At 48.3% G+C, this 18,369-nt stretch overlaps 1 protein-coding gene across 6 annotated transcripts in view; it reads right to left on the bottom strand.

Annotated features, from left to right (window-relative positions):
- Positions 1-362: 362 nt before the first annotated feature.
- Positions 363-18,369, bottom strand: part of WDR37 (WD repeat domain 37) — a 74,133-nt gene continuing 56,126 nt past the window's right edge. For 3 of the 6 annotated variants that reach the window (XM_042990923.1, XM_042990922.1, XM_042990920.1), the window contains 3 exons: positions 18,116-18,250; positions 17,560-17,674; positions 363-596 (listed from right to left, as the gene is read on the bottom strand). In XM_042990923.1, the coding sequence (XP_042846857.1) occupies positions 378-596; positions 17,560-17,674; positions 18,116-18,250 (469 nt within the window). In that variant the 3' untranslated portion in view covers positions 363-377. Of the gene's footprint in view, positions 597-11,373; positions 14,108-17,559; positions 17,675-18,115; positions 18,251-18,369 lie in introns of those variants that run through there. The other 3 variants (XM_042990925.1, XM_042990924.1, XM_042990921.1) reach the window with 2 other exon arrangements.

Here is an 18,369-nt window from a genome sequence, read left to right as displayed (position 1 = left end):
TTGTCCCTTAAACAACACAGGAAGAGCTGCTGTCTCCTCCCCAGGCTCCACCAGCTTGTCTGGACCCGGACACCACCCCGTGCGGCCTGAGACCTTGGATTGATACAAGGTCTCAGGACGAATCTGAAAACCAGGAAACGTTCAAATAATAAGCAGCTACTGTGTCCCACCCTCGTGGCCGGACACACTGGGACACAGAGCCACCACCGGCCTCCCGCACGCCTCCCGCCACTCCAGCCATGTCACCCGTGCGAAGGCCCTGCCCAGAAGGGGTGGCTCCGTGGTTTGGACTGTTTTCAGGTCAATTCTTCAGCATCACGTGAGCTGCACTCCCTTGAAAACTGGGATTTCAGCATTTCAACATTTGGAGAGATCTCTTACCTCCCCATCTGTCCCGCAAACTTCCCTGGAATGAAGATCATACTTAGACTCTGATGACCATAATAAATTGACAGGAAACCCAAAAATCGGAAATGGGGACACACAGAATGCTTGCTCACATGAAACAACTTCTGTCCAATTTGTAGAGAAAAAGAGAGAATCCAGGCTAGTAAATGCACGTCCAGGGAACAGCGAAGCCGGGCCGATGTTCGCACCTGTAAACGCAAGGAAGAGCTCAGGAGCTCAGAACTACATGCATGTTTTACAACATTGTGTAACTAAACCTCATTCATACTGTAGGCATGGAAAGGAGATTCTTTAAGCGGTGACCGAAAATGTGCACCAGCGGCGATCCAGAATCACGGCCCCAGGAATGTCTGCATCTCAAACCCTAGACTCCAGGGACGTGTCGCAGCCGCCCTATACACAGCCCGTGGTGCAGGGACCCTCAGTCAAGGTCAACGGTTGAGAAAAGGCAGACTGTGGGAGATGGTCCTCGTCCCTTCTCTCCTCCCTCCACAGAGACCGTCAGAGCCACTCAGCCCAGAAACCCAGCTCGCCAGCCAGGCGTGACCCACAGGATGCGCCGACGCACACATTGCAGGGCATTGTGCACAAGGCAGTCTCCACCCTGTGACGCTGGCAAACACTGATAACGGCCAAGGTGACCCATTTGCCACCTGGCGTTGCCCACGGCCGAGAACAGGGGACGGAAGACGGGCTCCCTGGGAAATCGCTGCTGCCACATTTCAGGTCAAGTCAACTTAAGAGATACTAATGACCATTCAGAAGCTAACAACGTTGGTTGTTGTTTTCACACATTAAAAATTGTTTCTCGGGGCGCCTAGGGGGCTCAGTCGGTGAAGTATCCAACTTCAGCTCAGGTGATGATCTCACGGTCCGTGGGTTCGAGCCCCGCATCAGGCTCTGTGCTGACAGCTCGGAGCCTGGAGCCTGCTTCAGATTCTGTGTCTCCCTCTCTCTCTGCCCCTCCCCTGCTCGAGCCTTGTCTCTCTCTCTCTCTCCCCAAAATAAGTAAACATTAAAACAATTTTTTTCTCAAGATTTGGAGCAGTTCACCGAGGAGATGTTAGCTAGCCCCTAACACGGTGAGCAGAAGCACGCAGCCGACCGCAGGGGTGCAGGCAGTGTGAGGGGCGGAGGCCGGGGCACGTGTCCACGTTCCCAGCAGTCTCCACCTCCGGCCGACGCCACAGTTCCTGGCGGGTCTTAGAGTCCGCTTGAGGGTAGAACACACAGCAGTCACACTGAAGCGTCACCCATGCTGCAACAGAGGTCTGGAGGAAACGCCAAGATTACTCTTACAGGCTCCAGGGACACGGGAGAATAGGAAGTAATACGAGCACCTTGATACTGATAAATTCAACAGCTCTGATGAAGCACACGCGTTCTTGAGAAACAATACAAAAGCTTACAAAAAAACATAACCTGAATAAGCTTCTGTTAATTTAGAGTTACCCCCACACACACCCCAAATACACACAAACACAGGAAACTGCAGGCCACGACTTTACTAGTGAATTCTGGCAAACATTTAAGGGAGAGATAATAGCAACTCTACAAAAACTCTTAGAGAAAACTGCAAAAGAAGGCTTCCAAAGTCATTATATGAGGCCTGCATTACATTAATGCCAAAACCAGACAATGGTACAAGAATGGAAACAGACCAGTATCTCTCGTAAGACACCAAAATCCTCAACATAGTAGTAGCCAATGATGCCCAGCAATATACAAAATCATACAATATGGGGGCGCCTGGTGGCTCAGTGGGTTGAGTGTCCAACTCTTGGTTTTGGCTCAGGTCATGATCTCACGGTTCAGGAGTTAGAACCCCGCGTCAGGCTTTACATTTGCCTCGGGCTTTCTCTCTCCCTCCCTCTCTGCCCCTCCCCTATTCGTTCTCTCTCTCTCAAAATAAACTTAAAAAACAAGTATTAAAATGTCTAAAAGAAACAAAAAAAAAAGAACTTAAACACAGAGGTCCTACTCAGATTTCAGGATGTTGCCATTCAGACACAGGTGCACTGACAGTGCAGAGCCTGCTTGGGATTCTCTCTCTCCTTCTCTCTCTGCCCCTTCCCTACTCTCACAGACGCTAACTTTCTTAATAGTACGTTCTGACAAAATAGGGTTTATCCCAAAAAGGCAAGGTCGGTTCAATATTCATATAAATCCATCAATCTAAAGCATCGTATCCGCTAACTACAAAAAAACAGTTGAGATTACCTCAATAAACACACAAAAATGGCAACTGAGGAAAACCCCACATCTGTTCCTGATAAAGACCCTTCAACAATCATGAGGAGTTACTCCAATGGAGCGAGCACATGTGCAAGCACTGCTAACGTGGTAACTCGTGGGTCAAACAGGGAGTATTTTCTCATCAGAAACGACGCAGGTCGCCGTCACCAGCTCTTTCAGCACCACGCTGGGCTCCAGCCTGTGCAGGAAGACAAGGTGAGAAAGTGACAGGACCCCCTCTGAAGACAATCCAGGGGACGCCTGGGTCGCTCAGTCGGTTAAGCGTCCGACTTTGGCTTAGGTCACGATCTCTTGGTTCACAAGTTGGAGCCCCGCGTCAGGCTCTGTGCCGACAGCTCAGAGCCTGGAGCCTGCTTCGGATTCTGTGTCTCCCGGTCTCTCTCTTCTCCTCCCCCGCTCACACCGTCTCTCTCTGTCTCTCTCTCTCTGTCTCTCTCTCTCTCTCTCTCTCAATCTCTCTCAAATAAGTATTAAAAAAAAGAAGACAATCCAAAAGAATCTATTTTAAAATCTGTTTGAAGGATGACTTGGTGGCTCAGTTAAGGGTCCAAATCTTCATCTCAGGGTTGTTGAGTTCAAGCCCCAAGTTGGGGTCCGTGCTGGGCGTGAAGGCTAATTTAAATAAACAAATACATTTTTTTAAAATCTGTTAGAACAGGTGAATTCGGGAAACCCTTCAGGCTGAGGGATAGATGTACTCCCCCCGCCCCCAACCTTTACTGTTGGGGAAAAGCTGTCTTCTCCCTTCACTCCTGCGGATCCAAAATTGGAGACTGGTGGTCTTTCCTTCTGAGGCAACTATTCCACTCTCCCCTCCTGTGGCTTGTGTGGTTCCTGATCACTGCTCCTCTGTAGGTGGCGTGTGTTTTCTCTGGCTCCTTTCAAGATCTGCTCTTTTATTGTTTTTTTTGTTTTGTTTTGTTTTTTTCACGTTTATTCATTTTTTGATATAGAGAGACAGAGCGTGAGCAAGGGAGCGCCAGAGAGAGAGGGCGACACAGAATCCGAAGCAGGCTCCGGGCTCCGAGCTGTCAGCACAGAGGCCCACACGGGGCTCGAACTCACAGACTGCGAGATCATGACCTGAGCTCAAGTCGGATGCTCAACTGACTGAGCCACCCAGGCACCCCTATTGTTTGTTTTTTAAAGACTTTATCTTTAAGGAATTTCTGCGCCCAGCGTGGGGCTTGAACTCACAACCCTGAGATCAAGAGCTTGACGCTGAGCCGCCAGACACCCCAGTGCCCTCAGCTGTCATTTGATTTGCCCAAGTATGGACTTCCTGGCATTTCCTCACCTGCTATGCCCTAACTTCCTTGATTTGTGGTTTTGTTTGTGTCATTCTTTGGGGAAATTCTCAATTAGGATTTCAAATCTTTCTCCCGCTCTCTTCCCTCTTCTTCCACTGTTCCCGTGTGTGTGTGTGTCTCACACCTTTCTATAACCGTTCAACAACACCTGGGCATTCCGTTCTGCTTTGTTCACCCTTCTTTCTCTTTGCTTTTCAGTTTGGAAAGTTTCTATCGACTGATCTTAAAGCTGTCTTGAGGGTTTCCTTCTTCGGCTGGGTCAGGTCTACAGAAAGAGCCATCAAAGACCTTCATTCCTGTGAGTGTGTCTTTACTTCTAGTATTTCTCTCGATTCTTCCTTGGAGCTCCCCCTCTGTTCACGTTCCCCACCTGCCCTTTCCACACGGCCTTAGGCATGTGCCTCGTGCTGCCTTCAGCCACACCCAGGTCTGCCTCGATTTCACAGGGCGCCTGGGCCCTGGGCCGTGACCCCCCGGGGCCGCTGAGGCACCCTTGCCCTTGCACGAGACAGGGCGCTGCTGCGGTGAGGCTTCTCCCTCGGTGAGGAGGCATCTGGGGTGAATGCAGAGCAGCTATCCCTCCCCGCCTCCGGACCAGAATGGCGGGCTTTCCTCTGATCTTCCCAATGGGAACTTTGGGAACTCAGCGCTGCCCCTGGAGACAACACCCACTGGCTGGGCCCCAGGGGCTTGAACTCTCCAGCCTGACCACCCTCGGCCCCTGATGGGCTCCCGCTCGAGCTGCCTCTGTGCACCTGCTGCGTCTCCAGTTTTCACGGCAGTGGTGTGCCCTCTGCCCTCAATTCTCTAGTGGACCTCAGAAGAGTCACTAATTTCAGTCCGTTCGCCTTTTCTCTCGTTATGAGGGAAGAGAGAACTTCTGAGCTTTCCACATGTCACAGCAGAAACCATAAGTCTCCAGAACGAGCCCTTTGGAAACTGCAGGGCAGTTTCTTCTCAAGAAAAACACTCTCTCCACATGGCCCAGCGGTTCCACTCCTGGGTGTCCGCCCAGCAGAAGCGTGTCAGTGCGTGAACACAGGGCTGACACGCGTGCATTCCCACCAGCTTCACCTGGGACAGCCAAAGGCTGAAAACAACCCACACCTCCGTCAACAGGGACGTGCATAAACAAACATGGTAACATCCATGCAAACGACACTAGTCAGCAATAAAGTGGAACACATTCAGATATGCAAGACCAGCTTTTGTGGAAGAAGACAAAACTCAGCACAAACTGCATAAGTGCGTTTACATAAAATTATAGAAAATGCAAAATAAGCTTCAGTGACAGAAAGTGGACAGGGTGGTCACCAGGAACGGAGCCTGGAGGGGCAGCAGGGAGGAAATGCAGACAGGCATGAACAACTGGGTGACAAGCTGCATTTATCTTGACTGTGGCAAGGTCTTCATGGGTGAATATGTCAAAACCTACCCAATCTTACACTCTATAAATGTTCAGCGTATGCTTGATCAACTATACCACAATAAAGCTGTTTTTAAAAAGAGGAAAAAATAGGGGCGCCTGGGGGGCTCAGTCAGTTGAGTGCCCAACTTTGGCTCAGGTCATGATCTCACAGTTGGTTCATGAGTTCGAGACCCACGTCGGGCTCTGTGCTGACAGTTCAGAGCCTGGAGCCTGCTTTGGATTCTCTCTCTCTCCCTCCTCTCTCTCTCTCTCTCTCTCTCTCTCTCTCTCTGTCTCAAAAATAAACACTAAAAAAAACTTTTAAAGAGGAAAAAATAAAATTAGTTTCATGTAACACTTAGGGATTGGTTATAGAATATACAGAATTACTGGGGCGCCTGGGTGGCTCAGTCGGTTAAGCGTCCGACTTCCGCTCGGGTCATGATCTCGCGGTTCGTGGGTTTGAGTCCCACGTTGGGCTCTGTGCTGACAGCTTGGAGCCTGGAGCCTGCTTCGGATTCTGTGTCTCCCTCTCTCTCTGCCCCTCCCCCAATTGTGCTCTGTCTCTATAAAAAATAAATAAAATGTAAAAAAAAAATTTAGAATATATACAATTACTTCTGTCACTGAAAAAGAAAACATAAAGTTTACAGCAGGACTTTTGTTTTTACTGAGAATTAATTCAGATCAAAAAGACACCTGTAATACATGTGCACTGTAGAAAATGATATTTTTAAGCAAATATACCAAAACTTACCCACCTAGACAAATAAATGCTGCTTTCCCCAAAACACAGGCTGTGAGAAAAAACATTCTACTCTGGTATGTGGCCATTACGCAACACAATTCTTGGACTGTCTCCTGGATTTGAAATTACTTCAGTTTATGAGCAACATAAGAAAGCTACTTTTATTGTTTTATGATCACACCTGGTAAATGAAATCCTTATTACATTTCCCACTTTAAAGCTAGAATTTCCAAAATGTATTTGAAAACAACACAATTTTGACACAGTGTAACATGGCCTTTTTACAATTTCCTTAGTATTTTTTTTCAAGAACATTATCTCGGAACAAAACTGGCTTTGTCTTTCCTCCCATGGAACGCACACACTGAAAAATCAGTCACCGTAGAATCATAAAACTACATGTTTGTAAGAGGAACAAGAATTAATTTCTGGAGTAGAACAGGGGTGTGCGAGAGGCCTGGACGTGACACAGACAAAAATATTACTCCAAAAACCCCTATTTTATCACCACCACGTTCATCCACCCTTGTAATAGCACGCATCTTCTATTTAGAATTTTTTATATTACCTTAATCGTATAATGTTAGACACATTAACAAAATAGTAATAAGGACACCTAAGTTGTGAAATACGAAAGCTGGAACACAGGCTTGGTGTCTACATCAGGAACTGGACACCGTGAAGTCTGGGCTCTTCCTGACCCACCTTACCTCCCATCCCACTACTCCACAGCCGGCCTAGAGAACAGCAGGAAGAATCTGGAGTTTTAACTCCCATGTTCCAAAATATATGACCCTACTTGTGTATGGCTGGGCTTGCTCATGCTCTATAAAAATGGCTTTTGATTCAACACAATGTTCCAAGATCAACAATCCCACGTAGTCCTGTGTGGCCCGTTCGTTTTTACTGCTGTATTTCATTGCACAGACGTGCCACAACTTATGTCCCAGTCGGTCCATGTTGCTTGGTCGCTTCCAGTCTGGCGCTACGACCTTGCTCACATCCCCTCGGGCACCCGTGGAAAAGGTGTGTCAGGACTGTGGGTCCCAAACTGGACAGCAGAATCACAAGCAGAGGCTTGTTCGAGGTGCAGATTCTTGCAATCGATCCCGATCCTCGGCCAGTAGCTCTGGGGCCAGAAATCTTCATTTTCACAGACAGACCCGCATGGTCTCCACACATCATCCTTAACAAACCATGTTCTAAAGACAGCTCGTAATTGCTGGGGCCAGGCGGCATTCACACATTCAGACTTGCAAGATCGTGTTTTCCAACTTGCTGCATTATTTTATACCCAAACCAACAGTTATAGGCGTTCCAACAGTATATATGCTTGACAGAGTTTTCCCAAATCTAATGGTTGTGAAATAGTATTTCATTTTGATCTTTTTTTTATTATTTCTATGCTTCCTTATTGACTAGTCAAGTTTTCCCTTTTGTGACACACCTATTCACGCCTCCTGCCCAATTTCTAATTCTTCTATTGACATGTAGAATTTTGTTTATACCATCCTGGATATTAATGCTTTGTGGATTATATATGCTGTGACTACCATCTGTGGCTTACCACTCACCTCTTCTAGCATGCCCTGTAAAGCACAAATCTTCACTTTTAACATGGTTGAATGTATCACTTTTTTCTAGTATGATTAATGCATTTTTTGAGAGTTGCTGAATAGACCCAAAATCATACAAATATTCTCGTATTTTTTTGAAAAGTTAATGTTTTTCCTTTCACATATAATGTTTGCACTGGTTTTCTTTGGTGTGAGGTAGGGATCCAGATTCGTTTCCTGTTCCACATGGATAACTAATAACACTAGAACCATTAATTACACAGGCCACTTTCTTCCCAACTTGTGGTTCTAGGAGATGACATGTTCCAAATTTTCAGATACTTGAATCGATCTGATCTCTTCCTAACCTCACTGGTCAATTTCTCCAGTCCTGTGCCAAAAGTACATTCTATCTACCACAGCCCTGCCAGGCTTAGGAAACCATTTTCTTCTCCTTTCCTTCCTCCTGTTTTCTGGGATATCACATCAATCCTGGCCTTTGTTTCAAATAAATTTAGGAATCAGACTGTCAAATTCCCCCAAGAAACTCTGGAACAATTTGCATTTGAAAGAGCATTTATTTAATCTACTTGGCAATATGGGAAAACTAACATTTTTACAATATTGACTCTTCCTTTTTATTTGTTCTTTTTTTTTAATGTTTATTTATTTTTGAGAGAGACACAGAATGCAAGCAGGGGAAGGGCAGAGAGAGAGGAAGACACAGAATCTGAAGCAGGCTCCAAGCTCCAAGCTGTCAGCACAGAGCCCGGATGCGGAGCTTGAACTCACAGACGTGAGATCATGACCTGAACCGAAGTCGGACACTTCACCAACTGAGCCACCGCGGCGCCCCTTATCTTCCTGCTTAAAGTTTGAGAGAGGGAGCATGAGCAGGGGAGGGGCAGAAAGAGAGAGAGGGAGAGGGAGGGAGGGAGGGAGGGAGGGAGAGAGAGAGAGAGAGAGAGAGAGAGAGAGAGAGAGAGAGAGAGTCCCAAGCAGGCTCCTCTCTGCTAGCACAGAGCAAGACAAGGGCCTGGAACCCACAAGCTGTGAGATCACGACCTGAGCTGAAATCAAGAGTCAGGTGCTTATCAACTGAGCCACCTGGTGCCCCAATATTGACTCTTCCTATTAATGTATGATGCTCTCTCATTTTTTTGTTTAATGTCTTGGTTCAAGTTTTTAAGTATTTCCATGGGTGATTTCAAGTCTCTATTTTTATCAGGTTTTTCCCACTAGGTACCTTATGTGTGTTTGTCCTTAGAGTGAGAACTTTCCGAATTCTGGGTGATTTACTATGATGGTTCTAAAATTGTAAGCCCATTAAAAAAAAGAAAACCCACTAAAAAAAAAAAATTACTTCTGCTCTAGTTCTAACTTACCACACTTCCTAACCCCCTTACATAAGGTAACCACATTTCATCATTTCCTTATCTTTTCAAAGTTTTTCTTTGTGGTTACCCTTGAAATTTTACTATGTATCTTACAAAGACAAAAGTTAAAATTTTAATCCCCCCAGCCATTAAAAAAAAAAGAAAGAAAGAAATTTAAACACTAACTGCAGACACCACTTTAGACGGATGGGTGTTGGCCATTTTGCCCACTCTGAAACCACTGCTCTGGGACTTTTTCTCCCTGTAGCATTTCAAGACGGTCCACTAGAGGAGAACTGGTGAAAACCATCCTCATTTATCGCCAAGTGTCTGCATCTCCCACTCATTCTTGAAAGACAGCTTTGCAGAGTCCAGGATTCTGGCTGCTTCTTCCTCTCAGCATCTGGAGCTCAAAGTGACTGGAGAGACACGGACTTCCAGTTCTAGTTCCAAACCTTCCAAAGGAGGGTTAGGTGGAGCACAGAAACACTACAGTCAGGGGCTGAGAGGTGAGGGGACACAGTGCCGAGGGTGAGAGAGGTGTTGTCTTCACTTCCGGACACCCCCATCAAACTTCGGGCCAGATTACGCCTCCTGGACCCCGAGTCTAAAGTGGCTCCAGGGCCCACAAAGCCCACAGGCATCACCTGTGCCTCAGAGAGCTCTCAGGGCTCCAGAGATCTGCCTAATCCAGTTTCATTTTGACCAAAAGCTCCTTAAAAATGTTTCAAGCTTGGGCGGCTCAGTAGGTTGAACATCCACTCTTGGTCTCAGCTCAGGTCGTATCTAACGGTTCGTGAGTTCAAGCCAGCACTGGGCTCCGTGCTGACAGTGCAGAGCCTGCTTGGGATTCTCTCTCCCTCTTTCTCTGCCCCTCCCCGATCATGCTCTCTCTCTCTCAAAATAAATATTTTTTAAATGTTTCAATAAAATTATTTTTAAGTTACTCAATACTTTTATAGGATTTCATTCTCAGCTTCTTCCCACCGTCATATGGACTATATAGCACACTTTGCATGTAACAATTTAAGTGTTCCCAATTTCTGAACTTAACTATTAATTTATTAAGGGAAACCAGAAAATCTATGCATAGTGAGACACATCTGAGTGGCATTTTGACGAACTTATAATAATAGCAGTTTTGCCTTTGGGATTTTGTTTTGTTTTTTTTTTAAATATTTATTTAAGTAATCTCTACATGTGGGGCTCAAACTCACAACCCTGAGATCAAGAGTCACCCACTCTTCCAACTGACCTGGCCAGGCGCCCCGCCTTCTCAATCCTTTATACTAACATGTGAACTTCTAAACGTAACTGAAGACGTGATTGTGAAATTTGGATGCTAATCACATGTTTCTACAGGGTCAGGGAAGAAAGACAAGGAGTCCGTGAACTTCTGCCCTCTGGGGGCTGACTGAAGGCAGGGAGCCCGACCAGTGTAAAGAGGCAGCAGGACGATCCCGGGCCGGGGCCGAACGTCTCCTCAGGTTCCCGCAACCACCACACCGCTTCGCCCACGGGGGACTGTCCCCACAGAACGAGCAGGGCCTGCTTTCTGTAAATGCAATTTTTTAAAGACTTTCAAACAAGCTTACTGCAGTAAGAACAGGGCAGACGTGGGGCGCCTGGGTGGCGCAGTCGGTTAAGCGTCCGACTTCAGCCAGGTCACGATCTCGCGGTCCGTGAGTTCGAGCCCCGCGTCAGGCTCTGGGCTGATGGCTCGGAGCCTGGAGCCTGTTTCCGATTCTGTGTCTCCCTCTCTCTCTGCCCCTCCCCCGTTCATGCTCTGTCTCTCTCTGTCCCAAAAATAAAAATAAAAAACGTTGAAAAAAAAATTAAAAAAAAAAAAAAAGAACAGGGCAGACGTCTTATGAAACCCCTGAGGGACTCTGACAACACCTGCATTGTATCAGATTGTTAACTCCCTCCAGACACTGCCGGGGCGGACAAGCATACCTACTTGTCACTTAAAGGGAGCCCAGCACACAGGCAGGATTACAGACCTTTGAAGTCTAAAGTTAAAATTTTTCAAGTGGGCAATACTAGAATTTTCACCAAGGCAAAAAATTTAAACAATAAGTAAAGAATATGGGGCGCCTGGGTGGCTCAGTCAGTTAAGCATCAACTTCGTCTCAGGTCACGATCTCCCCATTCACAGGTTCGAGCCCCGCATCGGGCTCTGTGCTGACAGCTCAGAGCCTGAATCCTGCTTCGGATTCTGTGTCTCCCTCTCTCTCTGCCCCTCCCCCATTCATGCTCTGTCTCTCAAAAATAAATAAAACGTCTTTTAAAAAAATTTTAAATAATAAAAAAAGACTCCTAATAACATAAAATTTTTACAATAGTGATTACAGAATGTGGATTTTTAATGAATTTCATATGGCAATGAAGACATTCAACACTTAAAAACAATTACACCAATACAATAAAAACACTTGCTGTACACAACACTTATAAATGCATACTTTCCCCCCAAAGAAACTTGTTTTTCACAGATTTAAGCAACAAGTGATTTACATAGGATTCTTCAAATTCCAAAATATGTACACAATTTTTGTCTCTACAGAAATCGATGTGCAGTGGTTGAGAAAGAGTGCTGTTTTGTCCAACAACGTAGTTCTTACGAAACTTTCTATCAATACACATTTTCCAGTAACCACACGTTTTCCTTCCATTATCAAATGAAATTCTGGACATGTGAGCATACAGAACAAAACCACTCTCATTTCCAAACACGATTTCAGATGAGATCACATGTGGCTGATCACGACTTAATCTCAGCCACACAAGTACACACATGCACATGGACGCTCACACACGCGCACACACACACGCGCGCGCGCGCACGCACACGCACGATCCCAAATCTCCATGACTCCCGAAAACACCACCACTAAGGCCACAGCAGCAGCTGAATGGAAGCACGTCAGAGGACGACGTGGTCGTGATAGTAGGGTGTCCTGCTCCTGAGAACTCTCCCCAAAAGCATGAGGCCTTGTGCCCTCGTGGAGACGCGGGAGGAGTGAGGAGGTCGGCCACTCCCGTTGGCGAGACAGTGAGCAGCTGCCGGCCACAGAGGGCACTAGTTTGCAGAGAACTAAATGGCCATCAGAAATATTTATTTCAAAGCTTCCACTTTTTTTAATCCGGCAGAGATCTGGTTCTTAAGTCTGATTCAACTGTGTTTGTATACGTTTTTCAGTGCTCCTAACAATGATTCTAAGACACCCAGACATTCAAATTAAAACACAACAGGAGCCCAAGAGCGTGGACACACAGATTGGAGGCCTGAGGCCACCCGCACTCTGGCGCTGGGGGTGTGGTGCCCCTAGGTCGGCAGGGGCCGGATGGCAGGCTTCATAAATGACTTTCTGCGCCCCCCAGGCACCGACCTCAACCGCCCGTAGCAGGACGGGTTTCTCCTGGTCCTTCTTCCCTTCCAGACCGTGTCAATCATCTCAAAATCATTCCAGAGAATTTGGGGCTGGAATTCCTCACGAGGTACCACACATGGGACCCGAGCCACGGGAGCCTCAAGTGAGACGCGTTCACTCAGGACCCAGGGCGGCCCACGTGCTCCTCCGCCAGCCGTCACCACCGGAAGTGGGGCACCCACGATCGTCTTCACGGTCACCCTCTTGTGCCTCTCCAAGTGCACACACTCAAAGGATTAAAAATAGGAGGGCGGTACGCAGAGACGGCTCTTCATCAAAACTGTGACTGAGCAAGAAACACGAACTCACAAACAGCGGACAACAGTGAGTCCTGCGAAGGCAAGAGCGACGGGCTCGCCCAGGCAGTGGCAGGGCTGGCACGCGGGGGCGTCCCGGCTGCTGAAACGGGAGCCAGCTGCCGGCCTGCGACGCATCGCTGCAGCCGCCCCTGCCGGCCGCTATGATTGTCTGTCCTGCCTTCGCAACTGAACTGGGCATCCCAGCCACACGCAGTGGCGAGACGCCCCCGGTCTCCAAACGTGCTGTTCTGAGGTAGTACTCATTTATTTGCATTGTTGGCTCTCAAACACCACCAAGGAAGTGAACCCCCTTAGAAATACGCAAACCAAAGTGTAGAATAGAAAATAAATAAGGTTTTGTTTTCAGGTAGCAGGCAGGGCCTTCTTCAAAAGGTCAAGTCACATTCAATGGATAAGTCATCTGTAACTTCTCAAAACTGTTTATAACCATGGCTATAAACTAAAGTGCTTTAAATTTTGCTTAGTATCTGAAATCAGTGATTAGAATCACATTTTTGAATTTGCTAACATGAGACCTCAGGAGATTGAAATGATTTTCCACAAAAAGAGCAGAAACTTTTTCTTTTCAAACGACTCTCCAAATGTAAAGTCTGCATCCTACTTCTGTTAGCGTCTAACATCCAGGTTGTTTCACGTAACTACGACGGGACGGAGTTGAAGCTCCGTGACGGCACGGCACACGCTAAAACCTCACGCGGAAGCAACCCTCAAGTCTTCCAGCGCACCTGCCGTGCGTCAGCCAACGCGGGTGCAGCTCCGCAACCTTCCCGGCACAAGGCAGACATGTATAATTATTCCAGAAACGCTACACTCTACTTGCGCCTCACAGTAAGTACGCGGGTTCACATTTAACTCACGCAAACGTAATGCCCTCCTGTCGGCTGTCAGACGCCAGCAACTCACAACACACGACGTGCTACGGGGAAGGGGCTTCGTCTCCACTGCACGGAGGGCGCCAGCACACACACAAGACGAAAATAAAACTTAGGACCATACGTTTTGCTGTACATTTCATGCAAGCTGGGTACAATGAGAAAAGAACATACAAATCACCCTCGTCAGGGCCCGACTCTCAGAAAAAAGGCTTGACCAACAGGAGAAAAGCGGCACCGGTCCACAGGTCCACGGTGAACCACGCGACTAAGGAACGCCGGCAACCTCATTTCTCTTGTAACAACGCAGGGATGTTGATGTTCCAGCCAATGGCTTGCCTGTCAAACCCGCAGGTGAACAGATTGCACATGGGGTGGTCCTCGCTCCACGCCGAGCAGCACACCATTCTTCTGTGGCCCTATTATCACACAAACCAGAATTAGTATATCCTTCCTAAGGCAGAAGCGCAATAAAACCTCAGCCAGATTTACAACTACACGAATCAAGGCGACGGAGTCGAAAGAAAAAAACATTAACGGGCGGCATTAGTCAACACGAGCCACAAACCGTGCACGTGGCAACAAGCTTTCAGCCACGTGCTGCGGAGAGGCCGAGGCAGGGCGAGGGGCGTCAGCACACGTGACCAAAAGCATTTTGTGATTCTTTAATAAAATGAGTAAGATTATAGTCAGGGAAAAAGAATATATGATCAATTTGGAGATTTTTAATGAGCTAGATAATATTTGGGAATAAAATAAATGAAATCCATTCAAAGACCTCAAAGACCATTTTAACAAATAGTTGGCTCAGGTAATAAAGTGGCCAGAAAAATACATTTCGTATCAAATAAAACAAGGATAAAATAAATGATCTTTCAAGTCAATTCCTGCTACCTTCAGGAAGTCCAGCTAAGTTATCAGAATGCTGGAAAAAATTACTGCCAAACACTAGCAGAGTTTTTAGAATGCGATATACCTAGTGTATACATGTAGAGACACAGCAATGCCTCGGCACATGTGAATATACTTCCAGATTAACATGATCACGGTCTAGTGATAAAGTACAAGAAACAGGATTAAGGAAAGCTGACAGAAATTCCAGAAGTAAAAGGAACACTCAGACGAAGGGCACAGGGACACCACCCCCACCCCCCAGGGTGGCTCAGCTGGTGAAGTGTCAGACTCTTGGTTTTGGCCCAGGTCACGATCCCACATTTCTGAGATCAAGCCCCGCATCAGGCTCTGCACTGACAGTGTGGAGCCTGCCTGGCATTCTCTGTCTCCCCCTCTCTCTCTGTCAATCTGTCCCTCCCCAGCTTGTTCTCCCTCTTAAAAAAAGAAAGGAAAAAAACAAGAATGGCACAGAAGTTCCCCGGTAAAGCATCCACATGTGGAAAGTGCTCTCTATGACAAAGAACACAACAGTCCACAAAATAAAGTATTGCCAACAGAAACCCACACAACAAAGGGTTTCAAGAGCAATGTTGTTAGGCTTCTTTGTTAAAAACCTCAGAAGAAAGAGGGAACGATGCATCCATTAACTGGCAGTGATCAGGACTCTGCACAGGAACCAGTTAAAGATCAGTCAACTCACGGCACTGCCGACAGAAACCCTCAGGTCAGGTGCTTAGTAAGGGGGTAAGGCAGGGCCAGCCAGCACGCAGAACGCTGGCAAAGCAGCACTCGCCCAGGACCCACCTGGAGTCCAGCCTCCTGTGTCCCTCGGACCCGAGCGCACAACGACATGCCTGGGGCACATGTGTACTTTAGAAACGCCCCGCCCCCCTCTCGGGTCACAATGTGCACACTGCACAGAGCGCTGCACACCGGCCACGGGCCAGTGTGCTTTCTGGAACAGCTCACAGACACGCTGCACCCAGAGCCTTGTCCCTTGGCCCCTCCAGCGCTCTACAGAGCTCACATGGCATGAAACACACTTTTGGGAAACACCACCTGCACTCTCCCCAAAGTAAAACAAGTTCACGCTTCAGCCACCTTCACTCTAGCTACCAATTTCAAATAAGGTTGTTGTTTTGTCTTCTTAAAGTCTGTCGGTTCAAAGAAGCCGGGGCGACAGAAAGCAGGGACTGCCGGCTGTGGTTCCAGGACACCGAGCCCAGCATTTTTCTATCTGAAGCAGTGTCACAAGTTCAGAATTAAGTGAAACGTTACTCATCAATCTTAAAAATAATTCTATTCAACACAACACTTCAGGAGGAAACAAATCCGAGCACCACAAATTCTACAGTTTCAACAGGGCTACCGTGTACAGACAACCAATGCGAGCTGCCTCCACGGGATCAGCACCACCAGAACCTCTCACAACTCCGTACTTTCTCGAGGAGAATGTTCTCAAAGTAGAAGTCGTGCACGCCCGACCTCGTGTTCCAGGCGCAGCCCTCACAGGCCGCACAGCGCCGTCAGGTACCACACATGGGTCCCAGTGTGTTAACAACGCAGCGCACGTGCACAGCAGTGACTCTGCAGATGCCAAGCTCGAACCTTCCCTTTGTCGGGGGGAGGTGAAGATTTTATTAGGCACTCTAATTTCACGAGTACCTTTTCTGTGACGCGTACTCAAAGAATAGAGTTTCAAAATGAACTTAGGACAGTACGCATACAAGCCCCGAGGGGGACAGCAGGTGAAACCCCGTGTTGAGGGCAGAGGACTTTCACGGAGAGTTGGCACCACGTAAAGTCAGGCCTCGCTGAGAGCCAACACCCTTCGCCGTTGGCCTCTGAAGCCACCTTCGGTCTACAGCTCCTAACACCAGGGCCAGCCTGCGGGTCACAAACCACTCTGTGAGGCTTTACACAAGACGACGGGGGGCGCCTCCACAAGGGGTCGGCAGAGCCATGGCCATGGGGCAGCAAGCGTGGCAGGCGCTGGGGGCACAGACGCTGACTGCAGCGTCAGGGGCCACACGAACTGGCTCGCCCACGCGGCTGTCACACTGACACACGGAGAAGGCCGTGGGAGGAAAAGGAGGGGGGCCGGGGGCAAGGCTCAGTTAAGCACCAGGCCTGCAAGGGTGCGGCCTCAGCGATGGGGCTTGGGGGGTAGTGGGGGAAGATGGGAGGGGAGGGGCAGGGGGATGCAGGAGGGAGCGTATGGGGGGTTATGCATCACAACAACATCCACTGCCCCACAGGAGCCATCGGGAACCACCTAAGTGCGAACTCCCAGGTGGCACGCAGGGAATGTGCATCAGCAGGTCTGAGCCGCAGCCACAGCCACGAGCACCACACTCCCCCTCCCCCGCACCGTCTGGGCTGACTCCCAGCAAAGCTGCATCTAGATGGGCTTTTCCCGTCCTGCACCTGCCAGGGAAAGGGCTCTTCCGGTCTGGGCGGGGCGGGTCCTCTTCTGAAAGACGCGGCCCACACCTCTGCGTCCGAGTGAGGGCGCACACTTTCACTTGCCAAGAGGTGAGGCTGTGATGTCCCGGAGGGGGACCGCCACCATGGGCGCCCTCTGCTCCCCACACGAGACTGGGGGGCGGAGTGTGCCATCTCATTTAAGTTTAAAAACACGTGGCACACTCAGTTCAGGTACTGGGAAACCCTTCAACTTTAAATTTTGTGAGTCCTAAACACAGATCAAGTACTTCCAGTGAAATCTAGCGTCCAATGACAGTAGGAAAATAAGAATGTGACACCTCTGGTGTGTTTATGTCGATTACAATTATAAAAGCACTTATGTCTAGTATATCTGGATAATTTAAACGTATCGTTAGTTTCTCTCTTTTTAGAAAACCTAAAATGACATGGGGCTCGTCGGTCAGTGGTGACCTAGGACGCAGACTCCACGCTGTCCCCAAGGCTCGCTGCCAACGTGCCGGGCGAACACGCGGGGCGAAAGCACACCTACCTGCCGGCTGCTACGGGGGAGCCGAGCCAGCCGCACGCCCGACATGTCGAACAGCCTCACTTGCCGGTTGTCGTGTGGGAGGGCGATTATCTTCTGGCCGACGCATACATTGATCCTGCGAAGGAGAGACGAAGTGGGTTATGGATGAAGTCGGGACGGCACAAGTCTCCGAGTTTACAGACTATCACGCGGTGGGAGACTTCGCACCATTCACGCTTCAAGGCAGGGCTATCTGTCTGCAGCGTCAGCACACAGAGACCGAGTCACTTACCTGTAATCACAGTGACTCAAATGCAGCCCCACAGCGTTTGCCCAAAGGTGGCTCATTCTTCTCCTTTGAAGTTCACCGCCCCAGCCCGATTTTATACTCACATTTCAGCACACAGGGGATACTAAATCTGCATAAGGATCAATAAAAAATAATCCCCCCTGCAAAAAATACTTCCCCGGAAGTCTAATGCACTTTTCCAAATGCTCTCTTAAACACCACATGTACATGAATAAAACACTGCATGACAAGCCACCCTCTCAGGACATAACAAGCAGCCCTCTTCACCTGTTGATGGCAGAGTCTGTGCGAATAGTCGCAATGGGGGACCTCATATTCCTTAAATCCCAGACCTTCACGGTGCGGTCATCGCTGCCCGAAACAACATTATCTCCCACGGTGAACACGGCCGAGGTCACGGTGCTACAAATAAAGGGCACAGGTTCAAAAGATCATCAGCAAGTCCCAGGATGCAGACACAAGTCCTCTCCACCTGCGTAATGAGCACACAATCCCGCTGCCAGAGACTGGTAAGGCAGGTG

Source organism: Panthera tigris, chromosome B4 (assembly GCF_018350195.1).
Source record: "Panthera tigris isolate Pti1 chromosome B4, P.tigris_Pti1_mat1.1, whole genome shotgun sequence".
Taxonomy (NCBI): domain Eukaryota; kingdom Metazoa; phylum Chordata; class Mammalia; order Carnivora; family Felidae; genus Panthera; species Panthera tigris.
The sequence above is the reverse complement of the archived record's forward strand: the minus strand, read 5'-3'. Positions and strand labels throughout refer to the sequence as shown.